The sequence below is a fragment of the Chlorocebus sabaeus genome, chromosome 21 (genome assembly GCF_047675955.1).
Source record: "Chlorocebus sabaeus isolate Y175 chromosome 21, mChlSab1.0.hap1, whole genome shotgun sequence".
NCBI classification, from domain to species: domain Eukaryota; kingdom Metazoa; phylum Chordata; class Mammalia; order Primates; family Cercopithecidae; genus Chlorocebus; species Chlorocebus sabaeus.
Window position 1 is genome coordinate 37094497 of NC_132924.1, and position 9247 is coordinate 37103743.

Sequence of the window (9247 nt, forward strand, 5' to 3'; positions counted from 1 at the left end):
TGGAGTTAATTTGCAATATACACTATATATTAATAACGTATATGGTGTTTAAAGAATGGTAAGCATTGTTAATGTCTATAATGAACATTTTCAATTAAATTTATCTTAAGCTTGTGTTAACAAAAAAAAAAAGAAAAAACGGACGTAGGAAAATGAACAGTCCACAAAATAGGAAATGCAGCTATCCCTTAAACATCTGAAAAGATTCTCAGCCTTAGTCATAATAAGAAAAATGCAAATTTAAAAATCATGTCGACATCTCATTTTTTAACCTATCAGATTGACAAAAATTCAGAAGTTTTATACATTCTGAGGTGATGGGAGAAAAGGGCACTCTCAGCATTGCTGATGGGAATATAAATTGCTGTAATCCCCACAAAGGGCCGTTCAGTAATATATAAATTACACACTCACACTTTCACCCAGCAGTTTCACTTCTAGAAGTTTCTCCTGCAGATTTTTCCTACTTACTCATGTAAAATGGTGGCTATTCAAGGACATTTATTGCGGCATTGTCACATTAAAAAATTGGGAACAATTCAAATGTCTATCCATAGGAAATTGTCTAAATTGAGATACATCCACACAACTGGATATTATGTGGCTATTAAAAAATGAAGATGTCTGTGTATGTCCATGGAAAGATCTCTAAGATATGTTGTTAAATAAAAAGTAAACCAAAACAAAAAATCAAGAGATACATAGCATGCTACCATTTATATTTTTTAAATGGAGGGAAGGGTAAGAATATGTATTAATATTTGTTTATATACACATGAAGAATCTCTAGAAAGATGCAGAGGAAAATAATAAAGTGGGTTTTCTAGGGTGGGAGGGTAAAGGTGGCTGGAATTAGAGACCAGGAAGAAAGGAAGACTTTGCCCCAAATTCTTTTTTGTAGATATAATTTTTGAATTATGTAAATATCACCAATTCAAAAAATGTCTTCTCTGACTACTTCAAGATACTAATTAAAGGGTTGGGGGCAGGGTCTTACGTATAGGAACGGATTTTGAATATCCAGTGGTAGACACATACAAGTTGCGTAGTAATGATTGTTTTGTTTTCTTGAATTCATATCCTTTCCTTTTTTTTTTTCCTCAATGCCTCAGGTTTCTAGAAGAAGGGAACTTAGAAGAAGCTGAAATACAAAAGCAGAGGATTGAACAACTACAGAGAGAAAGGCGGCGGGTCTTAGAAGAAAATCACGTGGAGCACCAGCCTCGGTTTTTCAGGTTCGTGCCTGGATTGAGTAGGTTTTTGGTTGATAGGTGGTGCCAGCACGTTATGCTTCTGGTTCACAGCAAGTAAACAGCGCTGTCCCCAGATGAGAGCATTCTCCAGGCTTTTCCTACTTCCGCCTGGGGGAACTGCTCCTCTGTGCCAGGCCCTTCCCTGGCACTTGCCTTCAGGGCCTCCCTCTTTCTGACGTCAGGCAGGACGAGGGCCTGTGTTTTTGCATTCCTTGAGCTTTCCCAGTGCCTCAACCAGTGAGTTTGCAGAGGAGGCCCTCAGTCAGGGAGCCTGCCAGAGCTGGGTGCCAGTGCCAGGCCAGCTTATTAAATTCACAGCTAAGGTTGGTCACCCCCATAGGCACATTTTACACTATGACAGAGATCATTCACGATCACTCCACAGGTAAGCAGTATGGAAATTCCAAGCAGTCTGTTTCTTGCATTGTAGAAGTTCCAAGACACTTGGGCTTGCATTTACTGTTATCTTTAAAATAACTTGCCAAGAAGGTCTTGTTAAAATAGATTTAATTTTTTTTTTTTTTTTTTTTGAATACAGAATCTTGCCCTGTTGCCCAGGCTGGAGTGCAGTGGTGCCATCTTGGCTCACTGCAGCCTCCACCTCCTGGGTACAAGTCATTCTCCTGCCTCAACCTCCCAAGTAGCTGGGACTACAGGTGCACGCCACCATGCCCGGCTAATTTTTGTATTTTTAGTAGAGACGGGTTTCACCATGTTGGCCAAGATGGTCTCAATCTGCTGACCTTGTGATCCACCCATCTCGGCCTCCCGAAGTGCTGGGATTATAGGTGTGAGCCACCGCGCCCGGCCAATAGATTTAAATTTTTAAAGGAGGTATGAGAGATCTTCAACCCTTCACCTCCCCATCTCCTCCTATAACTGAGTAGAAGAGAAAGCCTAAGGCAGGGAGGGGATCTTGTGAAGGACTTGGTATAATACCCTGGAATGGGGCCTGACTCTCCTCACTACAAGGCCAGGGCCTATATCATTTTAGTTTTTCTGTTTATTCTTTTTTTTTAAAAAAGTTAAATAGGCATATGTGAAAAAGCAGCAAGTTCCTGCTCTGCTCCATCTGCCCAAGTCCTTCCAGGGCCACCAGTGTCTTTTCATTGTTTAAGGATGTTTTTTGTGTTTTTGTTTGTTTTTAGTGGACAACAGAAGTACTATTATGAGGATTTAGTTATTAATAACAGCAGCAGTAATAAAATATGTATTCCAAAACATCAAAATAGTAACAAATAAGGTTTTGTCTCGAAGAATATGATGCTCTTTTCCCTAAGGTTGATGTAGATTCTACTAGATCCCTTCTGATCATTTCCACAAATTCACGATATCAGTGATTGAAAATCAACTGGCCAAAATTTCATCCTGAAATATTCAGGCTTCATTTCAACATTTAAAGAATAAGATGGAAATGTTACATTCTTTTTTGAAAAAGACAAGAAATAGAAAAATGGATAGATTAACAGACTGATCAGTTGATTTACTGATCAGTTAATAGATAAACACATTACACCCTTAAATAGGTTGGTTCTTTTTCTTTCATACATTGTCTGTTTTCGTTTAAAAAAACTACAATTATAAAGATGTTCATTACAGTGCTTTTTAGGATCATTAAAAATGGTAGGTAACCAAACTGTCTGAAGGACTAGTTAAGGAGATTCATCAACTCAATCCAACATGAGACATTAAGGATGACCTTAGGAAGCCTGCGGAGCTCTGCTGGAAACACATTACCATGTAAATGCAAGATACAGAATGTGATTATGCTGTCATTGCCATCAGGAAGGAATTATGTCTGGAATGAAAAAGGGCAGCCGCTTCAGCTGGGCAGCCGTCGCTCTCTTTTTGACTGTCTATAAAATTATCATAGTATTAGATGGGGAAATATTTTTAAATTGGAGAAGGAGTGAGAGTTGTTCAGCAGTAGCAGTCCTCCATGGGACTGTTCAAATTAGAAACCTGGCAAAGAGATTTTGGAGAGGAATATGGGGACTTGGATGTTGTCATTAACACTTACTGAGGAACAACAACAAAATCACTGAAAATTCTAAGTGGAAACTGTAGCTCAGACCAAACTGAGCCTCTTTGTTTTAAAATAGTGAACTGTCTGATACACAGATTGACTCATTTTTAAACACATAGTGTTACTGGAATAGGAAAACAAGTGTGATAAAAATCTACATTCCTGAGAGTGTGGGAAAACAGGCACGCTCCACTTTGCTTCTAAACCATATGGTAATATCAGTCAGAATCACAAATGCACATACTCTTTGACCCAGCCATGCTAATTACAGGAATTGTTAATGTAACTATATGCACACACATACAAAATAACATGTGCTGAGCTAGAGTTTGGAAATAACCTAAGTACCCATCAGTCGGGTACCTGTTAGGTAAATTGTGGTCCATCCATACAATGGAAAATCATACAACTGTATAAAAAGAAAATGAGGAATCCTTTATTGCTGGAGTCACCAAACTTTTCCTATAAAGAGCAAATGATAAATATTGTTGGTTTTACGGGCCATCAGGTTCAATTCATTTAGTAGCAGTTATGCAGCCCCGCTGTTCAGCATTGAAAGCAGCCATAAACAGTATTTAAACAAATGGACATGGCCATGTTCCAATAAAACAGATTTCAGAGCTATGCAGAAGGCTGGATTCGACCCTTGGGCCATAGTTTGCTGACCCTTGCCTTATTGTACTAATTGGAAATGATCTCCAATATATTTCATTATGTCAAAGCTGAAAGAGTAGAACAGTGTCTGGTGCAACATTATGTCAGAATGAGAGGGGATAGAGTGCGTGTTCACACACACACACACACACACACACACACACGGAATTTCTCTGAAAGAATGAAGCTGATAACATCACTACCTCTGAGGAGAAGAATCAGGAGGCTGGCAGAGAGGGGGAAGATAAAAACTTGAAGCTGTATACCCTTTTGTGCCCTTTGAATTTTGTTCTGTGTCATATATTCTCTATTCAAAGAATAAAAAATCAGGACTAATCTTTCCAGACTTTCTTATGGCTTCCAATTACTTTTTTTTTTTTTTTTTTGAGACGGAGTCTCGCTCTTGTTGCCCAGGCTGGAGTGCAGTGCTGTGATCTCAGCTCACTGCAACCTCCGCCTTCTGGTTTCAAGTGATTCTCCTGCCTCAACCTCTCGAGTAGCTGGGATTACAGGTGTCCGCCACCATGCCCAGCTAATTTTTGTATTTTTAATAGGGACGGGGTTTCACCATGTTGGTCAAGCTGGTCTCGAACTCCTGACCTTGTGATGTGCCCGCTTCGGCCTCCCAAAGTACTGAGATTACAGGCGTGAGCCACCACACCCAGCCTCCTTTAAAAATAAATAAATAAATGTTAACCACTTCCTATGCACAACCTGGTTGATGTGTAGCTTTTGTGCAGTCATTCCCAAGGTGCTGACAGTCATACAAGTCATGTTTTGTATATGACAGCCTCTCCCTGCACCCTCCTTCTGTCAGAAGCACCACTTTTCATAGCCTCTAAGTTTGAGAAGTTAAAGTCAAGAGTAACAAAATGGGCTGGCGTGGTGGCTCATGCCTGTAATCCCAGCACTTTGGGAGTCCGAGGCGGGTGGATCACCTGAGGTCAGGAGTTCGAGACCAGCCTGGCAAACATAGTGAAACCATGTCTCTACTAAAAATACAAAAGTTAGTCGAGCGTGGTTGCACATGGCTGCAGTCCCAGCTACTCTGGAGGCTGAGGCAGGAGAATCGATTGAACCTAGGAAGCAGAGGTTGCAGTGAGCCGAGATCATGCCACTACACTCCAGCCTGGATGACAGAGAGAGACTCCATCTCAAAAAAAAAAAAAAAAAAAAAAAAAGGTAACAAAATTATTTCTGGACTTCTAATTCCCAGATTTCCCAGTCCCAACACTCTGGGACGCTGAATGTGTGTGCGAATGAGGATGGGGAAAGCAGGGAGGTTAGGAAGGAAAAAGACTTGAGAACATGACGCTGGTTTCAAGAGTCTGCAAGAAATTGTTTCTTCTTTCACAGGAAATCCGATGATGACTCGTGGTTGAGCAACGGTACCTATTTGGAACTTAGAAAAGATCTTGGTTTTTCCAAACTGGACCATCCTGTCTTATGGTGAAAAAGTAAAGAAGAAAGATAACGTTAGTGTATTTCTCCCGTGCTCGCTTTCTGAAGCGGCACAAACCTGTGTTTATATATTTAAACAGTACTCTAGGATGATCACTTGTGCTTAGCTTAGCATTGTAACTCATTAATTCTATATTTTCCTCAGTGCGTTTCTTTACAATTTCAAATGTTACCCTGATTGTTTATATGAATGTAGAACACCTTGACATTTCTTTTTATATATAAACTATTTAATAAAAATGAAAGATTGAATGTTCATGTGTGGGTTACAAAAAGAAGCTTTAGCACTAATTTTCCAAAGTTTAGGGAAGATTCCAATTAAATTTATGCCTTATAAAATTATGTTGTAGAAAAAAAAAATCAACCTCTCCCAGGTGCATTAAGAAGTGAGAATACCCAGGGTTACTCACCCACGCGTAAGCTACCCAAGTTTAATTTGGTAGCTGAGATATCTTTTTGCTTCAGACAGCTCTTGAATTGCTCATACAGAACAATTCTGCTGGTGCTGGAGTCTGAAGAATATCTTCATTTGCATTTTAGTGGTTAGGGAGAGGATATAAGATTAATGGAATGTATATTTTTATATAAGATGAATATGGCACCTTCTTGAAAAGGAAACATTTGAACTTGTTTCTCCCTATAGTTCTATTGCCTTGTGTGCAAAATTATACCCTCTTGCTCAGAGAAATTATCATTAATAAGAGAAAAAATTCCAATTAATTAAATATCACAGTAGCATCCCAGAGAGACAGTAGGAAATTTCTCCTTAGTGAGAGCTGAGTCCTTGAGAAGTTAAGAGACTGTTTCCTGCTTCCCACCCTACTCCTAGTTTTTTGACCCTCCGTTTGATCACCTCCCTTATGAGTATGGAATGTCCCAGTTTAATATAAAACGTATGGTTTATTCCACACAGCAGTTTGACTTTGTAAAAGTTTAGTAAAGTAACTGATTGTTTTGGATAACTCAACATGTTTTTCTTAAATGCTGTTTTAGTATTTTCTACCTCTTAATAAGCACCATATTTTAGATCTTGTATAAAAAGTTTGCCATCTGCCTTATAGACAAATGTAGAGAATTGATGTTCTTGCTTTGTGTTGTGTTCTGGTAAAGCTTTAAGTAAGTGTCTTACCCCTTTCCTATACTTCCTTGTTATCCGTATCATTCTTTTGTGAGTTTTGCAGCAGTCTTGAATAATACAGATTATAACTACTGAAAGGGGAACCTTTGTCTTTTTAAATGTGTTATTTCACATTACAATAATATGTGTAGTAGTTGAATTGTGTTATCAAAGCAATTCCAACTTCTGCCCAGATGACATTAAAACCAAAGCCTGATTGTTAAGCCTTTTATTCTAAAGTCCATAGCAATCCTATGGAATATCAAGTATAATGATGTAGTAAAAAGATTTCTCCAGAAAACACTTTTAGATACTTAAATTCAGAGCATATCGAATGTTATGAATGAAGAGTAAAATAATTACAGGAAAAGAATGTGTGATTTTTCATTGTCATACCAAATAACCAGTTGGACAATATTGCATTTTCAAAATGGAGAGTTATTTAAAGTGGATCTGTAGCCTTCTGGAATCTGCACGTGACTGGCATTTTAAAACAACTCATTAAATATGGGATTCATTTTATCGAGATGCCAAGATGAACACAATGTGAATATCATTTCCATTTCTAAGCAGTTGAACGACACAGTCAGATTCTTTGGTGTGTGCTTTGTTCTTTCCATTTCAAGCATTTATCCAAATTCTGCTCACAGGCATGAGGAAGCAGGCTGTAGATTTAAGGGCACTCAAGGGGAAAACAAATGTAGTTTCCACAGTGTGAGGGTAAATGTAGAATCTTAGTAATATTGGCTGTTACACTGGCCTGCTCCAGAGACTGGCTCAAAAAAGAAAGAAGCAACGAAAACAAAATGTACAGGCTGAAGGGATGTAGCACTGTCATGCAGCATTTGGAAATTCTTTAATTATCCTAATGTTGTTGTTTCACTTGCCCTCATGCTTTATTTTAGAGTCCCAAGGACAACTGGAAGAAACATCACCTCTGTAGTCATCTTGTTTGAGATGGGGGTGGGAATGAATTAAAATATGATACAGAATTATATGCAGATTTTAAAATCTAGTCAGGACTAGCATCTATAAAGGGCTTTTCTGAAATTTAAACAGCTTGGTGATGATCCTGATACTATAAGCTTAAAACTATCTTGAGGGGAAAATGACTTCTTTTTTCCTTCTGTCCATTTTCTCAAAAGCATCTTTCCCCCAAATGTTATGTCTCTAGGACATTTTATAGTTTTAAGAGGAAGAAAACAGAAACATGGCATCATTTGGGAAGACCTAAGGTAGAATTTAATTTTCTGGACTTTAGTCTCCTGGTTAAATAATGCTAATCACTGTACCATTTGAGTTACATGTTTTAACCTCTTTTTTTCCCCCCTAATTATTCCATCCAAAAGTTCTGGTGAATTACACAGAAATTCTTGGAAATGGGACTTTGTGCAGGTAACCACCCTGCACTTCAGGTGATGTTCCTGTCAAAGCTGTTGACTACCCCATGCTGCAGGAAATCCATTCAGAAATGAGCTGACAGTCTCCAGTGTAGCAGGAGAGCCAATCAGTTCCCTCCCCAGGCCCTAAAGCACCCCAAGGCTGGTATTCCCTTGAGTCAAAGGTATTAATAATAAAAGCCTCAATGCAGCTTCTCCATGTAGTTCTTCTCCTAGAAGCCAGGTGGATTCTGGTCCTAACTAAAGAGATGAGAGTTCGCTTGAGGGCAAGAGGTACCCAGGATGCCCAAACAGCCGCACAGGTGTCCTGTGCTTCCTATGAGACTTTTGGGGGAAATATACAAACTAATTTTTAAAAAAATGTTTACTTCATTTACACTGCTGCTTTTCTCATATTCTGCTTTTAATTACTTGCAGTATATCATTTGCTTGGGCTGCAAGCACTGTCCTCCATCTGCATCTTCCAGATTTATCATGAGTGGTCTTGTTCTACTGTTAAAGATGTCAAGCCTAAAATAAAAATAATAAAGTTTTTATTTGGCTGTTGAACGTTGATATAGCCCTCACTACATACACTACAAGTTACGCCTTCTGGCTACCACAGAATCTCTGCAGACCTTTTGGTTATGAGTAGAAGCAATAAGAAGTTGTCCTCATAGTCTTAGGAATAATGATTCCAATGTATTGGCATAATTGGTTTGAATGTCTTTGATTTTGATATTAACACCGGCATAAATCTATTTTTGTTACCAGATGATAGCTATTTTTATTTGCTCGATTTTCCTCTGCATCGTACTAATCTGTTACTCAGTCTTCATTTTTCTATGTTGGAAACCTGTGTCATGTAAATATCTGCAAATCATGACGGTCTAAAGTGCAAACCATTTTCAGAGACTTTGGGGAAATGCAGTGATCAGAAGTGGCTAATTTATTTTATTTCTGATGATTTTATCCAGAGGATACTTTTTTAATAGATATTTGTAAATCTTCCACTTAACCACTGAAAATTATTTTGTTTTAATCCCACCCTTCCATCCGTACCTCTGTGCCTCCCCAAAAAGCTCCTGTTAATTTGCTTATCCCCCTCATGTAGCTAGTTGAATGTGAATAAATAACATGGAAAAGAGGCCACTTTTGTCTTTGTTTTTCCAGGTTAATGGGAAGGTTATTTGGCTGCTAAAAGGGAACAGAACAGGACCCTTGCCTGAATTCTTTCGAGGAGGAACACGTCAGGTTACTGGAAGTGATGGGGGTTAGAGATAAGAATATCCTGGGACACAAAACACTTGGAACCCATAGAGTCACCATACCTTTCCCCTAACATTCCCAAGGCATG

At 38.7% G+C, this 9247-nt stretch overlaps 1 protein-coding gene across 5 annotated transcripts in view; it reads left to right on the forward strand.

Moving 5' to 3' along the window:
• OSBPL3 (oxysterol binding protein like 3) overlaps positions 1-9038 on the forward strand; it is a 183698-nt gene extending 174660 nt beyond the window's left edge. For 4 of the 5 annotated variants that reach the window (XM_007981848.3, XM_073009041.1, XM_073009042.1 and 1 more), the window contains 2 exons: positions 1113-1235; positions 5290-9038. In XM_007981848.3, the coding sequence (XP_007980039.2) occupies positions 1113-1235; positions 5290-5386 (220 nt within the window). In that variant the 3' untranslated portion in view covers positions 5387-9038. The remainder of the gene's footprint in view (positions 1-1112; positions 1236-5289) is intronic. The other variant, XM_073009039.1, reaches the window with a different exon arrangement.
• Positions 9039-9247: the final 209 nt, after the last annotated feature.